Genomic DNA, 23618 nt, shown 5'->3' on the forward strand with positions numbered 1-23618 from the left:
AGAAAAAGACAAGTTTAGAGGGTTGGAAACACAAAAGATACTAGTGCCCTTTGTGTTTACATAAAAAAGAAACCTAATAACTTCAGAAAACAACTTTTATTTATAATTTGTTCACATGAAGAGCAACACAGTTTAAAAAGCATCTGCAGCATTTTAATCACAGTGCAAAAACAAAAAAAAAAACAATCTGATTGGGTCTACTGCACACATGGTACTACAATCCTCTCATCAAGCCACCGACATTGTACCTGAATGACATCACCTGTCTCTGAAAAGCTTATTGCAACTGACTTCACGTGGTCCAATCGTTTTCGAACCAAGAGATGATGGGAAATCAATATCCCAGAGCCTCAATTAAGCTGATTATCTGAACTGATTGGTGAGTGCTGGAAAATGTCCAAGACTGACCAATACTTTCCCACAATAAAAGACAATAATTCACAATTAGCCAGGACTGAAAGGTAAACTGTAAAGATGTGTATTTAAAGGCATATTAAATGCTAGCTAAAGACATTATCAGCGTTTGTGAAACTATGATGGATCAGATGGAATGAGTCAATGACAATACTGCTGACAACCTCCAGACAGAGCTTAACTGCAATAAAATACTAAATGTACAGTCTGACCATCACTAATTTTTTCTCTTTTCACCAGTTTGGAATGCCGACATGACCAAACTGGAGGTACCACTACCTCTGATTGAACTTGAGCAAGTGTCACCTCCTTTATGACACTCATTTGGTATTTTTATATGAACTTGTAAATCCTGCCGACAAAGTTTTATACAATAAATGAGACAAAGATAACATGACAAAAACACAGAGACAAGCTTGACACATATAACTGGGATGGTCTAATAAAGCAAAATGAGCAGATCTATTGGAGATCAATTATCCTGAACACCATGACAGTGATGGAGTGAATAAGTAAGCAGTACCGCCTCAACGACAGCAACTCAGGATGAGTGTACAATTGTAATTAAATACATTTTGGAACAAAAGTTGGGGAAACATGTAAAGACACCCTCTAAATAAATACTAAGCTACTCTTCACTCTCAGGAGCATCACAGCTGGTTAACATTGGAGTAACTTTAAACCTTCTGGGGTTTTTTTTTTAATTTGGCTGATGAGGAACCGCTTACTGGACAGATTCGTCATGTCCAACATAGATGTTCCTCTATACACTTTGTATCTTCAATATGCACATTAGCCCTTAAAAACACAAACATATATCAGCAAATGACCTCCCTGCGGTGGTGTAAATCAAGAATACAGTAACAAGTATTTGACCAAGAATCTTGACCAGTTCTATGGATACATTTCCTCTTTACACTCTATATACACACAACATAAAGCAAATCTTAAAATGTTAAAAGTCAAAATGTTTAAAACAGTACATCCAAAACAGCAGGAGTAAAGTGTAGCAGGGTTGAGCATATTTACATAATAACTACAAGGTTGCAAGCACACTGAGTTTAAGAATGAGTCTGTACAGTGGCTGCGCTGCAGGCAAAAAGCAATCATAATAAAACTTGATCTTCTGACTGGTAGAGAAATAAAAGCGAGAAAGAAAGAAATGAACATTTGGCTCCAGTGTTCACTGTCTGCTCTCATCTAAGACACATTGGTTGTTGATTTAAACCTGCATTGCTGTGCAGTACGCCATCTACTGTACACAGTGGGAAGGTTTTTCAGTACATTCAACTGATGCCAATACAAGTTTGGTATTTAAGCTATCAATCAACCAATCCCTTTTTCAGTCAAACCATTACTAACATAGTAAATGCTTCAGGTTGCATGAATAAGTACAGAATGACAGGCTGTTATTATTTCTATACAGATTTTGCGTAACACAGCGATGCAAGGTTAGTTTAATTCTAACAGTAATTCCATCTCAAGTACCGGTAAATTCAATTTCTCATCGCTGAGAAATCTCTGACAGCTGCATCAACGTCCCACGGTAGAGAAAAAGTCCACGACTTACCAACAGCACATACTGTAATTATGACATTCTTCATACTTTTAGAAGTGGCCATTAAATAGCTCGCACAGTTAAGTGCCTGAGAGCAGGCTGAGCGAGGGGAGTGTGGGTGAAGCGCTGCTCTCTGAAAGCATGATTGTCTGCCCAGGCATGAGGTTTGGATGAGACCTGCAGAGGAGAGGTTTGGTCTACAGCATAAAGTGTGAGGAGTGTGAGTCTGCATCTGACATCACTCTGCCAGATGCACAATCAGAGCCACCCTGAGCTAGCAACTACATCTCACAGGACCAATCTCAGAAAATCAAACACCCTGTCCACCCAGGTAGAGCACAACCTCTGGCTTTGATAAGTACTCTGGCCTGGATAAAGGGAGTTAGGAGACGCAGTCCTACAATAGTGCAAACATTGCTGTTGTCTTGACGACATGCCCCAGTTGCCAGGCGAACTGTTAGTGGGGCAGAGACTGGATGGGGTGCCTGTATTAGAGCCATTTTCGAAGTGTTGGAAGGTTCCTCTCCATCCAGCGCTGGTTCAGCTTGATGGTTTCCAAAGCTTCCTGCACGCTTCGCATCTGAGAGCCACGCTCCTTCAAACTGGAGAAGAAACCATGCACCTGCACGACAAACACACATCGAGATGTCAGCCAGATAAGATTTGAAGTAACACACTTAAAAAGCATGCTGTAAACAGTTCATCTCTCCCCACAAACAAGAGCAAAGACTCTCAGATACACTGCAGTATTAATTTGTTCTATTAGAAAATATGTATTTAAAAAAACGTACTTGATCAAGGTGTGCCTGTGTGGAGAACTGGGAGGTGACAGACTTAATGATTCTCTGGATGGCAAAGGAGCCCACAGGGAACCTACAGCCAAAAACACAATAACACTGATTAACTATTGTTTCATTTTTAAGCCATTATGTGAAACATGAGGCTGCCAGAGACCACTTACTTCTCTATGAGCTGGTCCCAGTTATTTTGTATAAAGTCCCAGGCAATCAAGTAGCCAGCGAAGCCATCACACACACTGTCGATGACCAAAGGCAACTCCTGTGTCGGGATGATGTCCCCCTTCAGACCAGCCTTCAGAATCCTAGAAAGATCGTGATAAATACTCTGTTCAGTGCATAAACAACACTTCTGGCTCGGGTCAAGTACAAGTTTGATTATTTTCCAAAATAATTCATGCCTTTAATGTCAATTCACAGTGTCATGCGACTGCTAACTGAACATGGATAAGCTGATACGAAGTGTACAGTATGTGCTGCAGGAGTTGAGGGGGCAGCAGAATTGACTTCTATTAACATGTGAGTGAAATGTATTAATGTTTAAAACACTGTTGCTCTGTTTCACATTGGTTTCAGATCAAATCGACATGATCAGACTATGTAGCCTTAGCAGGTCATCAGCAGGGTTGGTGCTTGATCTTGGCCAGATGCAATCTCACACACACAAAATACTTACCATACGATACTCCTGGCATGCTGAGTGGATGCTAGGCCCTGTAGCATTTTTCGCTTCTCTGCATCATAGGTGACATTTCCGTACATGGTGAGCAGGGTTGACCAATCCTCGTTTGATTGAGCAGCCACAGTGAAGACAACTTTCTGCAGGTCACCTGGGATCCTACAGAAATACACAAACACAAAAACAACCTGATTTCACTTTGCTTCCTACAACTCAGATGTCAGATACGCATTCAATAAAGTTTATTTGGACTACTCTGCTGCAACTCAACAATGAAGTGTTTCTTTACGTACCGAACAGTCCCACTGGAATTGACATACTGCTTAAACAGGGCTTTGGCCCGCTCAATGCAATTTTCGTCATTCAGACCACAGGCTGTCTCCAGAACAGCTGAGCGTAGCTCCTGTTTAGACACACTCTCCTCCTCCCCCCATGTTTGGTTATGCATCAGAGACTCAAAATGATGTTGAATGTATTCCTGTCATATATAAGAGAAAAAAATAGTACACATACAGTACACTGAGTTAAGCAGTCTGGAAATTAATCAGACACACTGTTACAAAGATTAAAAACAGTGGTTCAGTTAAACAAATGAAAAGTATTATTGTGCATTTTCTGCCATGAAGCTAGTGATTTTATCAAATTAATATATTTCAGTATTGTAGTTGATTTAAAAAATATTTTATAAATGTCACAAAAGACCATTTCTCAAAACGGGCAATCATTTCATGTAAGCATTTTTACAGCTTAAACTTCAGCTACTGCTTTTATGTTACTTTTAAAAGAACCACTACATCAACATGACTGTACATCTAAAGCATACCGCCAAATTCAAATTCAATACTAAACAGGTATTTTTATTTCTCAAATCAATTTTCTGACATGTAGATGTGTATGTAGAGTATGTACCTTCATGCGGGAAACGAGATCTTGCTCCTGTCTTTTGTCGAGCAGCTGGCAGATTCTGTTGAGCTGTAACAAGGCCTCTGTCACAGGAGAGGTCTCAGTTTCATTGGACATGTAGTTCAAAAGGTTGAGGACAAGACGGAAGGACACACGTCCCAGTCTGTTGACGAAACAACAAAGAGAGAGAAAAGAAAGAAATGGAAGCATTTTAAAGTCAAATACAGGAATTGGAAACTACTCTTGTCCTTTAGTTTCTCATGTTATTGAGTGCATTTGAAAAAAAAAAAAAAAACTATTTAGGTTGTGTTGTATACCTGGAGAGAGCAAAGATGTTGTGTATAAGTGAGGCACGGTCCTCACTTGTAAGAACATTGACATTGTTAGACAAGGCTTCTTTGAGCGCAGTCCAACCATCATCTCCATAGTGGACGATGTAGAAGCCGGTGTTTTTGTAGTTTAGTTTCAGCCACTTTACACTTTCTGGCACCTTAAGAGTCCCTGAAAACACACAAAAACACAAAATCACAAAAACATCATCATTTAACACAGTACCTGGGACACTGAGAAGAGAATTAATACTTGTTTACTGACTAATACTGTTTTACCTGACTTGGTCCTCAGAGTGAACACCTGTCTGCATTCGGGGGCCAAACTGCAGCTGTCGTTTACGTATGTCACTGGGATATTCCACAAGCTAAAGACAAAACACAATTATCTCTAGGTTGCAGTGTGTTTCTAAGACCCTGTACGTGTATGTGAGTGATGTTAAAATAGCCCACCTGGAAGTGTGCGTGGCATTGTCAGATGTGAGCAGGAAGTGCTCCTGTGTGAGGGTCACCTGATCTCCCTTGCGGCTTACAGTTACCAATGGGAAGCCTTTCTGTGATGTCCATGAGCTCATCATCTCTGACACATTTTGATGCTGAGCAGAGACCTCAACCTGAGGACAGAAAGACAAATCCTGAGTCTGTGCAGTCAAATGTCATGTTCATTGTTTTATCGGCTATATAGTGAAGAAGAGGATGGGGATATTTGACGTTCTTAATTGTTATTAGCCTCACCTGTATATATTTTGCCTCCCCTGAGGGTTAATTGAGTTTTTAATACTGACAGACTTTTAGGGCTGGTATCATTGTGGCAAACAACCACATAATATATGTGAGACTGTGAAAGTGCAAGTAAAGCTTTAACAGGGGTGGTGGGGGGTGAGTATTGAGTTGGCAGACTGCCCCTCATATAAGGGCAATGGGTTCAAAACCTCTTGTCAGTAATGATACAGCCTACTGTCTGCATCTGTGCAGTGCTCTGACCTCCCTTCAGAGGGGAGTAAGCCAAACGATGAACAATCTTATACATATAAACAAATAATAACTGTATGCATGATTGTTACCAGTAATTTTCTACCATTTGTCTTGATAATAGAGCATCTCAGAAAGTCCTCTGTGATCAGTGACTATGTGATGATATAATGAAGAGCATATTTTAACTAGATGGCTGCTTGAAAGATTGCAGAGGGGAGTTATATGTTAAAAGTATCAGCTGTTAAATCAATGAAAAATGTCAGCAAATAACAATAAGTCAAGCAGATACAGTACATGCACACACGCACACACACACAGCTACCTGTGTGAGGCTGTTCCAGAGGTCGTCAGTGTCTGTGTTTGATCCGTTGAACTGTTTTAGGTATTCAATGATTCCCTTTCTGAACTGTTGATCCCCTGGCAGGGAGGCATTCAGCATCAGAAGAATGGATGCACCCTAGACGACAGAGGCACAAACCAGCTGTGATCAGACTCGAAACAGACTGCTACTGCAGTTCAGATCAAGAGATCAAGTATATATGACAAACAGCTGAATATGGAAGTACTTATACAATGTATAAAGTGCACCTTCTCATAAGAGACAGAGTCAAACATCTCTTCCACCTGCTCCGGTGTGTTAACCTCTGTCGACACCGCGTGGGAAGAGTTTAGTGCGTCTTTGTCCAAGGCTCTGAACCGCACCGCCAGGAACAAATTACCCTGCAAACAGACACATGACTTACTACCAAGGCACAACTTTATCTGCTTCAAAATATGTGAGGATTAATCTACGAGTCAGATGTGTGAACTTACAATGTCCAGCTGAGGCAACACTGTCTGCAGTGACATGTACTGCATGTAAGTGGCAAAGCCTTCGTTGAGCCACAGGTCATTCCACCAGCTCATGGTCACCAAGTTCCCAAACCACTGGGACACAACATCAGAGCTAGATTAGTACCTGTAGATTATTTACTGTCTCAGCTGCTTTCACAAACACACAGGCATATACAACTACCTGATGAGCGAGCTCGTGCGCTATTACAGAGGCAACTACTTGTTTTTCCAGAGGAGACGACTGTTTCCCCACAAGCAGGCTTGTCTCTCTGAAGGTAATCAGACCCCAGTTCTCCATGGCTCCTGCCAGGAAGTCCGGGATGGCTACCAAGTCTGACAAAAGAGAGACAGAGCATATTGTGGTGTGTAAAGAGGGGTGAAAAGAAAGCAGAGGGGAATGAAAAGCCTGTGTTTGCACCATGTGTGAAATGTGCAAGTGTGCGTATGTACTCACCTAGTTTTTTGAGGGGGTATACAATTTCAAAGAACTTATTGTAAAACTCCAGCAATTTGGAGGCTGTTTCCAGAGCATAGTCAGTATGCTCCTTCTTCTCTGGTACAGAGTACACAGACACCTAAAACACACAGATATAGTGTGTAACAGTTTATCAGCAAGGTCACAACTTCACTGAATATTAAATGCAAAAATATATTGGTGTAAAACCCTTCAGGCTGCACTGAAAGCAAAAAGGAGTCATATCTGTGTCAGACCTACCAGAATTTCTGAGACATTCTTTTCAATAGGAGTAAAATTAGCGACGATGAAGGCCACCAGGTAAGTGCTCATGTTGACGCTGGTCTTTTCAAACTTATCTTCCAGGAGGCCGTTTGGAAGTGTTGTGGTGCTAGCCTGAGACACACATCAAAAGGACAAGATGACAAGCAGGTAATGTTGGTGGTATGATAAATCTATTTTGGCATGTTGTGGAACACAGCTCTGTTAATTAAGCTCCGTCAGAGTGAATGACATAATATAATGTTGCACACTGAGGTCTTTCTTAGGTCATGACCCATCACTTTGCCAGTGAACATATATATATAGCCTAATGCTAGTCACTACTAGACCCCAACACTGACTGTTTCTGGACTAAACTTACTCAATAATTATTTGATGTCTATTTACTTTTTTGGTATGTTCAGTATGTGTTTCTGTTTTTGTATTAAATCTCAAATTTGGCTGTCAAATACTGCCATCCCTATCCCCCATATATATATATACATATACACACACACATATAAAAAATATATATATATATGTATATATTATAAATAATATAAAATATAATATTCAATATATAACAATATAAAATTAAATTTCATTTAATTAATGTTACAGTACCTTAGGCATGTTGGAGAGGGTCATGTAGCTTGGTTTTCTGCTGATTTTAATCAGAAAGGTGGCTTTGAAAGCTGGCTCATCAAAGCAAGGGAAGGCCTTCCTGGCTGATAGCGGCTCAAACTGGGTTGCTGCGAGCACCCTGGGGACAAGAGGGAGATGAGCATGATCATGCTGAAATAGTAAATTCGATAAACACTGTAAAAATCTATTAAAAAATCCAATTTCTGTTTTTAATTGTTATTTTTACAGCACTGATTTGTCGAGTCATGAGCTTAGCAGAAGGTCAAGAGATTAACTGTTAAGACACATGATCCTCTTCATACAGACTTTTATTTAGAGTCCTCACTCTGTAGCACATCTTTCAGCTGCTGTAAAGTATTTGAGGCCACAGCAAATTAGTCAAGTGTACCTTTTGTTTCCATCCTTATCAGTGTATGAACTGTTGTAGAAACCATCATAGGTGTGTGACAGGTTGGCAAAGTAATCCAGGGTCAAAACACAGTGCTGGCCTGCCTTCAGGTCTTCAGAGAACTTAACAGCTATCTGCTGTCTGGGTTTGTACTCAAGTACAGTTACTTCACTGGCCTTCCCATCACCCAGCTGGAAGAGAGAAAGTACACACGCACACTAAACTTTTTGTTTATGCTCGAAATGCATGTTCTCACTTGACCAAAGACAAAACTGAGACATCTTTGTAAACAGTTCTATATATCTAGACAAGCAGGCTCTATAACATGTGAGTCACCTCTACTCGGTCAGTACACTTAAATCTCAAACCTCTTGCAGTCTCACCTTAAAGGTAGCTTTGGTAATGTTGAGATTAGCACTGTGCAGGACGATGCGCTTGGTGTTGTGTAGCACAATCATGTTGATAACAGTTTTGCCGGTGAAGGTCATGCTGTTGAGGTCAGGGTTCAGGGTGAGGTCATAGCTGAGAGGATGTATGCTTTGAGGCAGTCGGAATTGTGCCCACGGGAACGGTTCACCGTTGGTGGATATAGGGTAGACCGGCTCAAAGGGAGTGGTTTTGTTCACCTTACGACAACCCGTCTGCAAAAGGATTGAGGGTTGCGGTTAGCCAGGGAAATGGATGTGTGATTGAGCATGATAGAAATAAAAATGGAAACAATCTTGAAACAAAGAGTAATTATTGTGTATCTACATGTGCTCACAAAACAAAACAGAACTAGTGAATACTTTTCTTACCTTGGTAAAGGTGCACCCTGGTAAGAAGTACAGCACCATGGTCATGGAGGCCACTATCACCAGGAATAACACACAGACAACCATGGTGCGAGCTGAGGGCCGTGAACATGACCTGAGAGAGATAAGAGTACTTACTTTGACAAATTCTACAAATAAAGACTGACAGGAAGGAGTGGTGTTTATGAAGAAGCTGGGGATGGTGGTGCTGTGAGCAGACGGAGGCTGCAAAAGTGAATTGGATTTCTGACTAAAGCAATTTTCCATGCCCCCTTAACCTGTACATATTTGGGTGGTTTAGTGTTACTGCATCACATGGGAAGTGAAGTCTTATTAGATTTATAGACAGATTTAAACAAGTTGAAATTGTGTCATTTGGGCAGCTTGTGTGAAAAAACCCCTTGGATACTTTCAGATTTATCATCCTTCTATGGGTCTGGAAATCCAATTGAAAGTTCACCCGCGTAGTATTGTTGGTACAGATGTAAATCAAGATGCTGGAGCAACCTTGACCAATATGCATTAATTATACAGGATTTTGTGATGATTGTGCATTACTACTGAAATATTGTTGGCATCTTACTTAGTAGATGCTTCTGCTTCTTTACTCTGCTATTGCAACCACAATGTTGCCGTCAGGACCTTGAATGTAGCAGGAATTTCAGGAAATGTGTCTCCACAAATCTAAGTGCAAGCTGTTCAACATCACCACCACTGTTTGTTTTATGAGTCTATGTAAATCTTTGTCAAAGCTGTGGTCATGGAAGACTTACGATTGTTATTAAACTAACAGATAGTGTGGTACTCTCTACTACGTGTTTATTAATGAAGTTACCAGATCCGTAAAGCTTAACTATTTCAAAATGTCTTTCCTGAAAATTACGTAAGTTCTTCAGTATTTTTTTTAAATGAAAGTTTTCGAAACAACCACATAAAGAGGTTGGTTGGACAATAACAATACATTCATATAAATTCAACATTTGTTCATCATTAAACTCTACAAATACCAACCAAAGGGACAACTGCATACAAAAATAAATCATTACTTATGCAGTTCCGCTTTGAGACAAATGTCCCACAAGGTATATCCCGCTTTTTCGAAACATTACCTGGGTGGAGCCTGTCTGGTGTAAGGGGAAGAGCTGGATCTGTGAGCAGAGCTGCGATTCATGAAGGACATGCCCAGCAGACGGGCTGAAGACTCGCAGTCCTCCTCATCCTCGTCCATGTCATTCTCTCCCAGGCCACGCACCAGCAACCGTGAGCTGCGAGGCTCGTACACCACCTCATCTGGGTCAAGGGCCGGAAACGACTGCAGAGAGCATGTACAGTACACTATAGTTAAGCTGTGCAGTGTTTCCCCATATAATGTCAATAACTGGATTGCCTTTGCATGTAAATTAATTAGCATAGGATGTTATGTGTGGAGGCGAAGGAAAAATTAATGATCAGGACAGAAAAGGGCCATCGACACAGTACCGTGTATAGATGACAGGAAAATCATCATTATACCAGAGCGCTGGGGTGTTTGATGCAGAAACGCAGATCATGAACATAAGGGATGTGAAGGAGAATGAAATTTAGGATAAGGTTGGTTGGATGTGAGACAGTGAGGGAGGATAGAGGTAGTGTGGACTGAGGGATGGGAATTAAGTTTATAAGGCTTTATGATGCAGTATGTATGGCGCTTGTGGGGGAAAGTGGGTCAATGTGGCTCAGAAGAGAAAGATATAGATACTATTATAACAGACAGAATATAAGGAAGAAACAACATCTTTGTTATGCTTTAAGGAGGCTTCTTTTTGCAGGAAATACTTCTCCAATATTGAGAAGTTCAGATAGTTGAAGGTGACAGATCTAAAAACATTTACAGACCAGTGAAAGAGCATGCTGTATGCAGGATGGAAAGTGCTTGAATTGTGTCAACCATCCTCTCATTGATCTTTATCTATATTGCCAACAGATGAAAGCACTTATGAGAAATGTGCAGTGGTGCAGATATGCATTGTTAGTTATGCATAGCATGCATGGCATAAGATTACATTAGCATACCGGAAATGCTGTGGAGTCTTTGGCCAAATCCACGACATCAGGCTCTTCTTCAAACATGCTGTTCTCTATCATGTTCCGCGGCAGGTTGGCTCGATCTACACCACACAGAGGAAGAGAAATAAGACAGAGGATTCTCACAAGGGGAAATGAGAGAGGCGAGACACAGAAACGAATCGTGATTATATACATTTAGAATTGATTTTCCGGTCTGTATAGCCTGTACAAATTCATGTTTATACATACATAAAAACACAAAAAAAGAGACGGATACTTAAATAGAGCAGCTCAAAACAGCACAATAACCCAACTTAAAGTTGTTGTTTTTTTTTCTGTAGGCTGAAACTGCAGCTTATAATGCCTAACCTTTTAACACACGTTATGTTTAATTGAAAGGTAACTCCAAACAACAAAAACAACAAAAACAAAAAAAAACAATCATGTATCATTATACGCTGACACACACACACACACACAATATGTTAGCATATGTGCAGTGTTTTTGGAGCTTTCTGTAGAGAGTAATGGCAACAAGCCAACATTCAACACAAAAGCTTGTTATCTGTCATTGGATTGTGCAGGCGACATGAAGCCTCATGTAACAAAGGACTGACTGGGTTTCTTCAGTTTCCTGTTAGTAAACCTCCTGGACTATTTCCTGGTTCTTTGACCTACATAGTAAGTTCATCAGGCTGGTGGTTTTATGGCTTTTCAGTACCAGTATTAGGAAATCTGTTAAGACAGACATTGACAGAAATCAATTTCCTTCATAGTTCAGTCATTTAAGTGCAGTGACCCAAACAAAAGACAAACTGTCCTCAGAAGTGAGAAAACACAAACACAATGAGAAAATGTCATCTGGCCATGTCACATGCTACTGCAGGTTACAAAAGCATGCATTTCCACAAACTAACCTGCATCTTCAGCATTGTGACAAGAGTGTCTTACAAAGGCCACATGATTTAGTATGCCAACTCCTCCACTCAGGTCATTCTTGCAACAATCGGAGGTATGTTCAACTTCCTAATTCAATAACGACGAAAGTAGTAAAACACTATGCGTTGCAAGTTTCCCATATTGCCTCACACTCCACTCATGCTTTACATGGTAAAGACAATGCACTTTCAGTCTTAGATGGTGATGAATTTCAGTGGAAACCACAGAGAGAGCCAGGAAACACAGACTGTATACACAGTGTACAAACAGAGCCGACGACACTAAACAGAAGTGCGTACTATCTCCCCAAAAGGAAAACAAGAATCAAGAAATGTAAGAGGTGGATTTAGCTCCTTGTCTGTCCTGTATAGTGTTTTTGATAAGACTGTATGGGCTGTCACAGTCTCTCTATCTGGTCCACACTGCTGTGGCATGAACGTCTATTAATAGGCGAGGAGCTAAGTAGTAGGTAATGTGTAATGTCCAGAGGAGGATATGATAAAAATAAAACCCAAAAAAAAAAACCACATTAAACTTTGATGAATGTTAACCCTACTTCTGACAGCTGCTGAGATATTATGGTGTTAGTTATATCATATGAGCCAGATCACATGGTCAGACAAGAGAGGTAGTTAACAGTGACAGTTATCATCTAGACAACAATTTGAAAAAACACGTAGAGCAAACGGGAAGGACAAACCACTCCGGTACTTTTGTCACGCTTCTATGTAAATACAGAAGTAAGGCACCTCTTTTGCTGACTGTGCCCTTCCTGTTTACCAAAAACATGTATCAAGACTACCTTAGAGTCACAGAACTGCAGTTAAATATATGCGTCCGAGTTTGACAGGTGTGTCCACTGATTCAGGCCAGACACACTGCATAAACTGAGCTACAACACTGTTATCACTATGGTTGGGAAGGAGGTATCTCATCACAATCTGATCAAAATGAGACTGTCAAATATAATTTCTGTATTTATTAAAATCATTTGGTCACAACCAAATACTCACACAAAGAAACAGGAACTCAAACAAGCTGTGATTTGGTTGTTGCTCTTTCAATGGGGAGGAAAAAGCTGAAATGAAACAACACCCACCAAGGAGAGCACACACCTTTCCTGAGAGCTGTTATATAGTGCGTGTACTGGTCTATTTTGTTTGTTTTAATAAAACCCTGGACGCCCAGGGACCATAGCTGAGGTTATAAAGCAGTTGGTAGCCATAGTTAAGCTGAGCATGACTTATCTGCTCTCCCCGGCAAGACAAAAAATAGCTATTATCAAACCGAAAGGCAAACAGAGCTGCTGTGTTTATATCTCACAATATGAGTGTGTACACTGGCAGGCTGTGTAGCTTTATCGCTCAATATAAAGATTGTTCAAGCTGTTAGACATGTGTCATGTACAAGTTTAATTCAACCAACACGTAACTACAAGATTCACACACAGTCGACTTTGATTTAGTGTTTAAAAGGAAGAGACAGTCGTGTGCAGTTTAATGTTATCACGCTGATGCAGGACTGACAACAGACTGGCACTGCGATGAAGTTAGCTTCTGGGAATCCCAACTGTAAAAAAACAAGCCAGTCATTCAGAAGACATAAAGGTAGCTTTCATTTGGCTTGACAAAAGTCAACCCGACCCCTCTCAACATGTGTCCTCGAGTGAATGTCACTCCCAGTGAGCTTGCAGCTAATGTCCCGTTAGTTATTAGCTGGCCTGCTGCTGCTGCTGCTTGTTAGTTAGCTTGGTGTTACTGTACCCCCCATCTTCCCTCCTCACCTGTACTGTTACTATCAAATGGATCCATGGTAGGGTATCTGAAAACGGCTCCTCGCGTCCAAAACCAGGGGCACTCAACACGGTTGCAGCAGCTCGGCAGACGTGATGTTTTTGTAGATGTGGATCAGACGCTCACAGTAAACAGCAGCCTATCCTCACTGTACTAACGTCAGCTACGTAGTAAGCTAGCTCTGAACTAGCCAACTTCTAACAATTGTAGCTAACTGACTGAAAGATATCCAGCTTACTAACGTAAACTGATTTCCAGGACTTTATCGCCCATAGCTGTTTTGTAGACCAATGTGGGGCTACGGCGGAATTGTAAAAACCAAACCTTACATTTACAGCATGTAAATAAATCTCTCCAGACGCTCGGCAAACTAACGACAGAGCAAATGACACTTTCCTGCCTCTCCGACCAGTTGTTGGTACCGCCCATCAAATTACAATACTGGCTTCCTATTGGCTGATACGTCCGGGGGCGGGGCTAAACAGCACCAAACACACTTAGATGCACGTATACTTGTGGGGACTCTGTAGTGCTTTACAGTCATTCCTTAATCCTAAACCCTAACTGTTACAGGCATAACTTCAACCCTGCCCTAACCTCAAACCCCAAACCCACAGTTTTTACCCGAACTCAAAAAAACTGTCAGGTCCACCCCCCCCCCCCCCCCCCACACACACACACCCAAACACACACACTTAACCATACCTACTTACAAACCTAAACCTAACCCTAACTCTAACCATTGACCCAAAAATCTGTGATTTACCAATTGGGGACATGGCTTTTGTCACCAATTGCACAAGCTGTCCCAAATAAACTGGTCTTAAATCTGGTTTGTGTCCCTTAAAGTGACTATACCACACACACACGCGCACACACACAAGTGCAGACACAATGGTTGAACATAGCACATACACAATAACACAATTATATGTTTCAGTTTAAATAACAGACACAAAGGTACCAATAGTTACAGTGAACTTTTTTATTGTCTATTTGGTGAACAATCATTTACACAGCATTTGTGTGTCATTTTGCAATGGATCTCTCTCTCTCGCACATACACACACACACACACACACACACACACATATACACTTACACACACACACATTTGCGCAGCTATCATTGTTAGGACATTGCATGGACATTAAGGACAGCCTAACCCAACCTCTAACCCTAACCTTAACCAGGACCTCAGAAATGACGTTTTGCCTCATTAGGACTGGGCTTTGGTCCACATGAGGACTACTGGTCCCGACAAGGTTGGTGTTTGTACCGGAAAAGGTCCCAGTGAGGTAACAAAAATGTGCGCACACACATACACACACACAATGCTGTTCTCTAAATAAGTCCCCTGAAAATTTACAAAACATTTTTTTTTACATACAAAACTATCAACTCTCCAGTGTTAAGCACATTACAATTTCCAGATAAACTGTCCTCCAACATTTTTCCACTTAATTCTTCTCATTCACCCAGTTTCTTAGAGGCTCTAGGTTCCTCTGGACCCAGCGAACATTTTTCTGCACGTTGTCCAGGGCAACCTGGGTAGCTCTCAGCTGAGACGCCTGTTCTTTGATGGACTCAAAGAACTTCTTTACCTGGGGGTCAAACACACATACATTTACACAAATACACACAAACATATGACAGAAAATAAAAAATGTATAAAAAGTAAATGTAAGTAAATCTCCCTATTCTGTCAAAGTCACATTGTTATATTGACAACAGAGGTAGCACATATTTGATAATGCTTATTATTTGAGTTTTTGTGTGAGTTCGAGTCCAAATGCAGCTGCAACACAGGTTAGGTTAAGTATATCCCTATTTTAAAGTGTTTTTAAAAAGTCCACGATACTTTAATATTGTCAATAATTGGACATTTTTGTTGTATATGGTGACATGTGTCTATCAATCAAACTATACTAATCAACATTTGGCAATACTTACACTGAAACAATATTGCTGGTAGTGCTAATACTAGCCAACTAGCTAACATCATTAGCATGCTGATATATCAGTGCACCTCTTTCTAAATTGTCTTATAACAAATGAAGCAGTTCACAATGTACTGTAAGAGCATATTTACATCGTCGAGTTCCTCTGGAGATGAAAACTGGCCGGTGGTGCCAATGATGCTGTTTCTAATGCAAGATGAGCCCAATTGGAATCTGCAGAACAGAAATACAACAGAGAAGACACTCAGAGACCAAAATCTCCTCCTATATACTAGAGTACAATATAATTTGGGGCTTTCGTAGTTGTGTAATCAATTTCTTGTGGTATAATCATATCGTTATCAAATCAAAAACCTGTTCCACTTGTTATTAGACTACACAGATGCCACTAAAAACGCAAGTCTTACTGGTTTACACACAGTTTTTGCAAATTCACAAGACATGCTTGATGAGTAAAAATCTTTTTTTTTCATAGTAAGTACTTAGCAGGATATTGTTGTAATATTTTAAAGTAGGGCAAACTGTATTTTCATAGCATTACATGCTTTGACTGATAGTACAGGGTCATTTTGAATGTCTATTGTACTAACTTTTCAACCAGTGTGCTCCAGTTCTTCTTGACAAAGTTCCAGGTGAGGTGATGTCCCTGCGGGTTTCTGGCCACCATCAGGATGACAGAGGACAGGTCCTGGGATCGTATCACCTTCCCTTCCAGGCCTAGCTTCAGCAGTCTGCACCACAAACACACACAATTTATTAACACCGCATTATTTGCCATCACTTCAAGAGCCTTTACTTGTTTACCATCAGAATTAATACTGGGAATCTCTTGGCACCAGTGCTGTGATACAATACCCATATTTGCCACATGATGGCAGCATTAACAGAGTGAAGAATACAGTGGGAGAAGATGTACCTGTGTAGTTTGTTGGTGTCCCTGCTGCAGGTCAAGGCAAACAGGATTTTTCGTTTTTGTGCTGCAAAGAGGGAGGTGTTGTATGCGTGGAGGAGTGAGTCCCAGCCGTGGTCATCCTGTGCTCCCACTGAAAACACAGTGTCCACCACATCAGTGGGCAGGCTGGAGTAAACACAAGCAGAGACGTGCATATTAGGGACATGATGAAATATCAAATTATATGGTCCAGCCTTGCACAGGGAAAAACAACAGCCTCCTGTTTATGTGAATCATATCAACAGCTGATAACGACGTGAGCTAAAATATAATTTAGACAAACAGACTTGAGTGTTCCGTCGGACTGAAGCCAGTCTTTGAAGCTCTGACGCGCCTGCTCCAGACAGGGAGGGTCATCCAGGTGGCACGCCAGAGAGAGGACCTCTGACCTCAGCCGTCGCTCTGACACAGAGCCCGCGTCACTCCATGTCTGTTGGTCAATGACACCACGGAAAAATCGCAGGATGTACATCTGCACCAAAGCACACAGAGAAACAGCATCTTACATGAACTCAGTTTCATACTGACGTTGGCCTGGATTTCATGCACGCTGTGTATACTTGTCTTCTTACCCCCAGGTTGTGTGCTAGATCAAGCTCATTCCTTTTCTCAATGAGCCGGTAGAAGGTCTCCAGATAGCCAAGTCCTTCAAGGAGAGGAACTGTGTGTGTCTCCGATTGCAGATAACCAATCAAGTCTAAGGCTTTATTGAGTGGTAGATGACCTGCCCTTTAGAGACACAGATAAAGAATATTTGAAAGGTTGGGTGCTATTTCAGGTGGGGTAAACAAAGCAATTTTGTTTTGCTGAAAATATCTCTTTCTCTTTAGCTCTCTAAAAAAGACAAACAAACACACACATACAGTATATGCTTACGTGACCAGTTGAAAGGCGTTGTGTATCAACTGAGTCCTATCTTTGTAGCTGAGAGCAGTGTGGTTTTCTCTCAGTAGCTTTGTCATCTCATCCCAACCACCATCCTCGTAATGAACCACATAGTAGCCTGTCATGTCAGAGTTTACCTTTACCCAGTTGACGTCCTCTCCTATGGGTACACTGTCTGAATGACACATAGCCAAAGATAGGATGAAAAACAATTGAAAGGCAAAACAAAAAATACGTACAGTATATATATGAATATGTGTGCATGGATTGAATTTAGTGTATTGTCTCTTCCCCCTTACCTGTGTGTGTTGTCATCAGGTGTCTGTGGATGGTGCTAGAAGTATCGGTCTTGTATGTCAGAGGGATATGCCAAAGATAACTATACAAGAGAAGAGAATATTTTTGACATGCACAACATAAAATCAGACCCTGATACTTAAAATTAAAAAGTCTTGCTGACAATGGTTATGTAGCTGTGAGTGTGTGTGCATACTCACCCCTGTTGCAATGTGGACCAGTGGGGGTCAGAAGGCAGCACTGTCCTCAGGAACCTGTCCTGTCTAAGCAGCAGACGAGACCCCTTCCTGGTTACAGTCACCAGAGGAATACCTTTCTGCAGAGTCCAAGTGTTCATCATGGCTGTCAGGTTCAGGTGCTCCCCTGCAAACAGGTACTGTAAAAGACAATCAGAGATAAATACATGTGATCACACCAAGTCACAAGGTCTGTGATAATCACATAATATATATATATTATAAGAGGTAAACCATGAGGAGAGGTCAGTGAGTTGATGTTCAACAATGTTGTGTGTTTACTCACTGCATTCTTGGAGGCTTGGCTGCTGCTGTAACAGTGTTTTCCTGAGATGAAATCCTCCTCTGAGCATGTCTGAAAAATGAAATTGAACACTTAGGTTTAATCTATTTACTACAAAACACATTACCTTACGTTACTGCTGACTATAGTATGCTGCAGTCTTTTAGATTTTTGAATGTTTGAATTAATTTCTGTACAGTTTGAAAATGTCTGAGCTTGGAATCCCTCACAATGAACACCATGTCGCTTTGTAAGTGCATTTCAATCAATCTGCACTTACAATTGTATTACTGGGCAAAGACATTGTAACTTTGATGGAAATAAAAACAGACATTATGTTCACTTTGACTAATTATATAAATCAATCAAGTCTGCAAATTGGTTTTTAAACCTTGGTGAAATGAACAGAAAACAATGGCTGTCTGAGGGAAACACACTGCAGCACGCATTAAGAAATGGATAGCAGTAATGTACCCAATTTGTAGTACATGGATTAAACATCAAAATAGACAGACAGAAATGTGTGAAATGCATGATTTCTGTAAAGGGATTGGTCACTCTTTGTTCTTTGTGTGATTGTAATGCCAAGCAAAGGTTTTTTTTTTTAAAAGTCGTACAGCTCCATACAAAAAAGGTTGGCTAAGATCATTTTGACAAATTAAAAGCTCTATCTTGCTGCCCCTTTATAATGTAATTTTTTTCACATAAATTACATTACACAGTGCATTACATGTAATTTGTGTTCATACATTGGCCAGACTGTCCCACAGGTCTTGGTTTTGTGCATTTTTGTAGCTGTATTTGCGGAGGTATCGCACTATCCCGCTCTGGAACACATCATCTGTTAGAAAGTGTCGCAGCATGTGCAGGATGCATGCTCCCTGGTGGGGGAGAGAGAAGAAGTCTTTTTACACAATAAGCCAACAGGACTGTCGTTAGCTATAAATGTGAAAAGGGAAAAGGTTTTCTGTCACAATATAATATATAATATAATATAATATATATAATATAATAACAATGTAATATATAAATCAATAGTTATGCAGTCAGATGTGTGTCCTCACTGGGTGTTGTGTTTTCTAACATTTTCAAACATGAATGGGTTAATTGTCTTTTTAATGTTTGTGTTATTTGTCACTGAATCTACAGGTAATCATTTTGCACAGATAATATACTTGTGATAAACTGTGATTGACTGAAAGCACAACACACATTTGTGACTGAAACCATACCTTGTCATAGGAGACTGTGTCAAACATCTCTTTGATTTGAGTGGGGTTATCTGCTGGACTAGATATTGGCCGAGAGGAATTCAACGAATCATAACCAACTGCTGCAAAACAGGTGTGAAGCAGATATTCTTCCTGCAAGAATGTGCACAAAACAGGATGATCAATCCCCTCTTCAGGGCTTAATATTAATCTATCACTATTAATCAATTCAGTCGGTTGTCAGATTAAACTAAGCACATACCACTTTCAGTTCAGGGTAGGTGGCCTCGACTGAAATGTACTCCATGTATCTGGCAAAGCCTTCATTCAGCCAGATATCATTCCACCACTCCATGGTCACCAAATTACCAAACCACTGCAAACAAAACAGATTTTGAATTTCAGCTCTCTGCATTGACTGTTTATGTAATGAAGTGATTTATGAGTATCTGAACTACTGAAGCTAAACAAACACTTAATCCTTCATGTCATTTGAGTGCAGATACACTGAAACACTCACCTGATGGGCCAGCTCATGGCCAATCACCATAGTAACCCACAGTTTATCAGAAACAGAGGATGTAAGCGGATCAAAGAGAAGGCTGGTCTCTCTGTAGGTGGTCAGACCCCAATTTTCCATTGCACCGGACTGGAAGTCTGGGATGGCTATCAGGTCTGAGAGAGGGAAAACAAAGGTCAGGAGACAGAAATTGGCAGGGTGAAAAGGGAAAAAATGAAAGCTTTGTTGGTTACATAAAAATAGAAAGAGAAGTTTACCTTGTTTGGGTAGAGGATATGGGATGTTGAAATACTCATCATAGAAGTCAAGCATTTTGACAGCAGCCTCCAGGGCGTAGTGGGTCTGATTCCACTTCTCAGGGGCAGCATAGATTGACACCTATAGAAATACAACAATACAAAACATTTGTGACTATGATATTAATATTCAAAGCAAGAAATGAAGGAAAAACAGCATCTTCAGAGAGGCAATACCTGCACACCAGAGGCTGTTGTTGCAGTCACAGATTTGAAATCACAGATGACAAAAGCTACGAGGTACGTGCTCATCTTTACACTTGCGGCAAAGTGGTCCTCCAGCAGACCGTCGTTCACTTCAACTATTTTGAACTGAAATATACAAAAATTTCAGTGTAGCCATTTTTCATTCACATTTGAACATGTGTAGCGAATAGCACATATGCAACACTCACTATAGCCATGTTGGACAAAGAAATGTACTCTGGGCTCCTCCTGATCCGTAAGGAGAAGTTGGCTTTGAAGTTTGGCTCATCAAAACAAGGGAACGCCATCCGAGCACTGGTGGGCTCAAAGTGAGTTGAAGCTAAAGTTCTAAAAAGAAACACAAGCAGAAACTATTGTACACAGACAATAGAATATTGCACTGTAGATGTATGTGTAGGATAATTTACCAAGCTTGCTGTGAAAAAGTCTACCTCTTTACCTGATCTCTCCTGCACTGGTTCTGTAGGTGCTCTTATAGAAACCATTGAAGCCCTCTGAAAGCTCTGCCCCAAACTCAATATACAGGAAGTACTTCTGCCCACTGCTGAGCACCCAGGGTGAGAAAATGCCTATCTGCTCATGGGAAGGGTTATGAAGAACTGGGAGATCCTAAAACAGGAAGGAAAGGAAAGAAGTCAAGTCCATTGCAGGTAAAAATGATAAATAAGATGTAATAATAGCTGCTCTGAATTCACAACTACCTGATCAGACAAATGGCGGAGGTTCTGGTTCAGTATGGTGGCCTTTGAGATCTGCAGACCCTTGCTGTGCAATACAACCCAATTTGTGTTGTTCCGGACCTCAATCTGGATCTGCACTGAGCCAGTGAAACTGAGACTTGTGAGGTTTGGGTGCAGGAGGAGGCGGTAGTGAAGAGGAATGATGTATCTAAAACAAGGAAATATATCTTGCCCTTTTAATAAATGACGTAAAAAATGGAAGTCCAGCAATTTTCTTGTCAATTTTATGAACTTTCAGTAGCTATAAAAAACTGGCATGGAGACTACCTTGGCAGACGAAGGCGACTCCAGGGGAAGGACAGATTGTCAATCCCAGGAGGAGATTGCTCTCCTGCAGGGTGAGGAGGGCTTGACGGCTGCTGTGAAATTTTGGCAGGTTGCGACCCAACCAGAGACGCATGGAACAGAGACAGCACTAACAACCTCACCAAGGCCATTGTAGAAGAAATGTCCTTAAACCACTGATAAAACAAAAAGCCTTAAGGGTGGCAGGCTGACGACGAGTAATGAAATCAGTCTGTCACATCCCAAACATGAGGAGTGACTAAGGACCGCCTGATGGGAGAGCTGAATGGCTGCAGAGGTGGTTTGTCCAGTTGTTACACTGAATGTAGTCGGATCAAAAAAGTAAGGCAAGTTCTCAGGACCTTATTTCTTAAACCTGTAAGACAATAGGGGAGAATTTAGGACACACCACACTGACACTGTTGTAGAAACTAGAAAACCAGAGTCTTAATTCCTTAATTCAGTCAGCTTTCGGTTTGGCGGTAATGGTTTCAAAGGTTACTACATTCACTTTAAAACTTCTTCTGACAAACTATTATGGATGAACATTAAAACAGTTAACAAAGAGCGGCCGTCACTTTAAAATAACTCTACTGGCAGTCCATTAAATCACTCTGTTATTGGCTCTTCCTCATACAGCATATGTGAGAGGTCGGTTACTGCTGGTAAATTTAGCAGAGCTTAAGGTTTAGCCACAATACATCTCGCCCTGAAGGAGACTCAAACATCCAACAACTGTATCACATGATTTTCCATGCGGATAAAACAAGATCAGGACACAGCTATAACTGTATGGTGACAACAGCTGCAGGAGCATAGCTGCAGTACAAATCAGGTTGCACAAGCAGCAGTTATGCTGTAGCATGTGGGAAAAGATTAATCTTGTGTTAGTCACAACAACCTACAAGCAACAGAAATGTAACTAATAGTCACACAGTTATAATATGTAAAATAATGCTTTTACTGTGCCTGCCTCAGGGCTCATGTTTAAACAGAAACGTCGAATACTGTAGATGCAAATGTCAAAAAGGTTTACCTCGATAATTTCTGCTTCATCACCCGGTCTGTCCACACTGTTGGGTTTCACTTTCTCTTTAAACCTCCCGCCTACTGCTCAGGCACAAAAGCTGCTGGTGTGTGCGTGTGTGTGTGTGTGTGTGTGTGTGTGTGTGTGTGAGAGAGAGAGAGAGAGAGAGAGAGATAATGAGACAGATAATGTAGCCTCACTGTTTAATGTCTTATGTAATGTATTTTCGAACTAATGTTAGAAGGTTCAGATGCTGATGTTAGTGTAGCCTATTATAAGTAGATTTATTATCAATATAATTTGTAGAGTTATCATTAATACATTTTATATTCTGCTTAGGTAGTTAGGTGGTTAATATACAGTCACACACAGCTGTCCACACAACAGTTTCTTTAGTGTGTGTGTGTGTGTGTGTGTGTGTGTGTGTGCGTCTGCAGGTGTTCCCTACAACAGTGTTGTCTAATGTTCTGGTTGTGTTGATATGATCAGTTTCTCACCTCAGATCTAACAGCCGTAGGCAGGTGTGTATCCAGTTGTTCAAATAACTCTTCACTGACTCTCTTCTGTCCACATTAATGTCTGGTTTTCTCCTTCATTATAAATGCAGATTGAGCCACATATGTGTAAGAGCTCACACTGCTTCCTTTTTGTTCTCTCTCTCCATATCTGTGTGTGTTTGTGTGTGTGTGTTTTGGGGTGGGTAGAGGAGGGTCCGTTATCAGTATAAGGTCACAACAATGAGGCATGTCAGTTCCCCATAATGCAATGCTCTTGGCAAAGTCAAACAGCATGCCCCCATTTCACACACTCACATACACATACACAAGGCTCATGAACACACACTCTCACGCAAAGCAGTCATCACTGAAGCTTCTCCAACTAACAGACAGACATGACGGAGTCATCCAG

General features: G+C 40.9%; 2 protein-coding genes across 4 annotated transcripts; both read right to left on the reverse strand.

The window, feature by feature from the left end:
* Positions 1 to 81: 81 nt before the first annotated feature.
* Positions 82 to 14218, reverse strand: lnpep (leucyl/cystinyl aminopeptidase). The gene is made up of 22 exons (XM_067608776.1): positions 13800 to 14218; positions 11084 to 11178; positions 10141 to 10343; positions 9035 to 9146; positions 8621 to 8878; positions 8238 to 8428; positions 7829 to 7967; positions 7205 to 7339; positions 6944 to 7064; positions 6671 to 6822; positions 6469 to 6582; positions 6244 to 6375; positions 5978 to 6112; positions 5134 to 5294; positions 4960 to 5048; positions 4669 to 4852; positions 4358 to 4514; positions 3742 to 3926; positions 3446 to 3607; positions 2934 to 3074; positions 2764 to 2845; positions 82 to 2594 (listed from the first exon to the last, which is right to left on the reverse strand). Exons 1-22 carry the CDS (start codon positions 13825 to 13827, stop codon positions 2463 to 2465), a joined length of 3108 nt encoding a protein of 1035 aa, XP_067464877.1. The 5' UTR covers positions 13828 to 14218; the 3' UTR covers positions 82 to 2462.
* Positions 14219 to 14785: 567 nt separating this feature from the next.
* erap2 (endoplasmic reticulum aminopeptidase 2) lies at positions 14786 to 23380 on the reverse strand. Of its 3 annotated transcripts, XM_067608804.1 has the most exons (22): positions 23207 to 23379; positions 22719 to 22809; positions 21665 to 22058; positions 21359 to 21545; positions 21097 to 21266; positions 20846 to 20984; positions 20628 to 20762; positions 20412 to 20532; positions 20155 to 20309; positions 19897 to 20010; positions 19656 to 19787; positions 19173 to 19304; positions 18427 to 18495; positions 18105 to 18280; positions 17907 to 17986; positions 17599 to 17782; positions 17295 to 17451; positions 17010 to 17194; positions 16687 to 16848; positions 16361 to 16501; positions 15902 to 15983; positions 14786 to 15413 (listed from the first exon to the last, which is right to left on the reverse strand). In XM_067608804.1, the coding sequence occupies exons 3-22, from the start codon at positions 21832 to 21834 to the stop codon at positions 15270 to 15272; spliced, it is 2835 nt and encodes a 944-aa protein (XP_067464905.1). In that variant the 5' UTR covers positions 21835 to 22058; positions 22719 to 22809; positions 23207 to 23379; the 3' UTR covers positions 14786 to 15269. The 3 variants fall into 3 exon arrangements, with proteins under 3 accessions (XP_067464905.1, XP_067464889.1, XP_067464897.1); XM_067608788.1 differs by having other exon boundaries at positions 20155 to 20532; positions 23207 to 23380; XM_067608796.1 differs by having other exon boundaries at positions 20155 to 20532; positions 22719 to 22812; positions 23207 to 23380.
* Positions 23381 to 23618: the final 238 nt, after the last annotated feature.

The sequence above is a fragment of the Thunnus thynnus genome, chromosome 2 (assembly GCF_963924715.1).
Source record: "Thunnus thynnus chromosome 2, fThuThy2.1, whole genome shotgun sequence".
NCBI classification, from domain to species: Eukaryota; Metazoa; Chordata; class Actinopteri; order Scombriformes; family Scombridae; genus Thunnus; species Thunnus thynnus.

Bases quoted from the DNA above. Each gene is read 5' to 3' on its own strand.
- lnpep (XM_067608776.1), bottom strand. From the start codon at position 13,827: ATGGATCCATTTGATAGTAACAGTACAG. The intron at 7,340-7,828 runs GTACTGTAACAT...TGTGTGTCTCAG, and splicing joins CCCTCTCCAACATGCCTAAG to GCTAGCACCACAACACTTCC. The intron at 5,049-5,133 runs GTGGGCTATTTT...TTTTGTCTTTAG, and splicing joins AATGCCACGCACACTTCCAG to CTTGTGGAATATCCCAGTGA.
- erap2 (XM_067608788.1), bottom strand. From the start codon at position 21,834: ATGGCCTTGGTGAGGTTGTTAGTGCTGTCTCTGTTCCATGCGTCTCTG. The intron at 18,496-19,172 runs GTATGAACACAA...TTCATTTTTCAG, and splicing joins TGTGGGACAGTCTGGCCAAT to ACATGCTCAGAGGAGGATTT. The intron at 17,195-17,294 runs GTAAGAAGACAA...GCTTTGGTGCAG, and splicing joins ATCTAGCACACAACCTGGGG to ATGTACATCCTGCGATTTTT.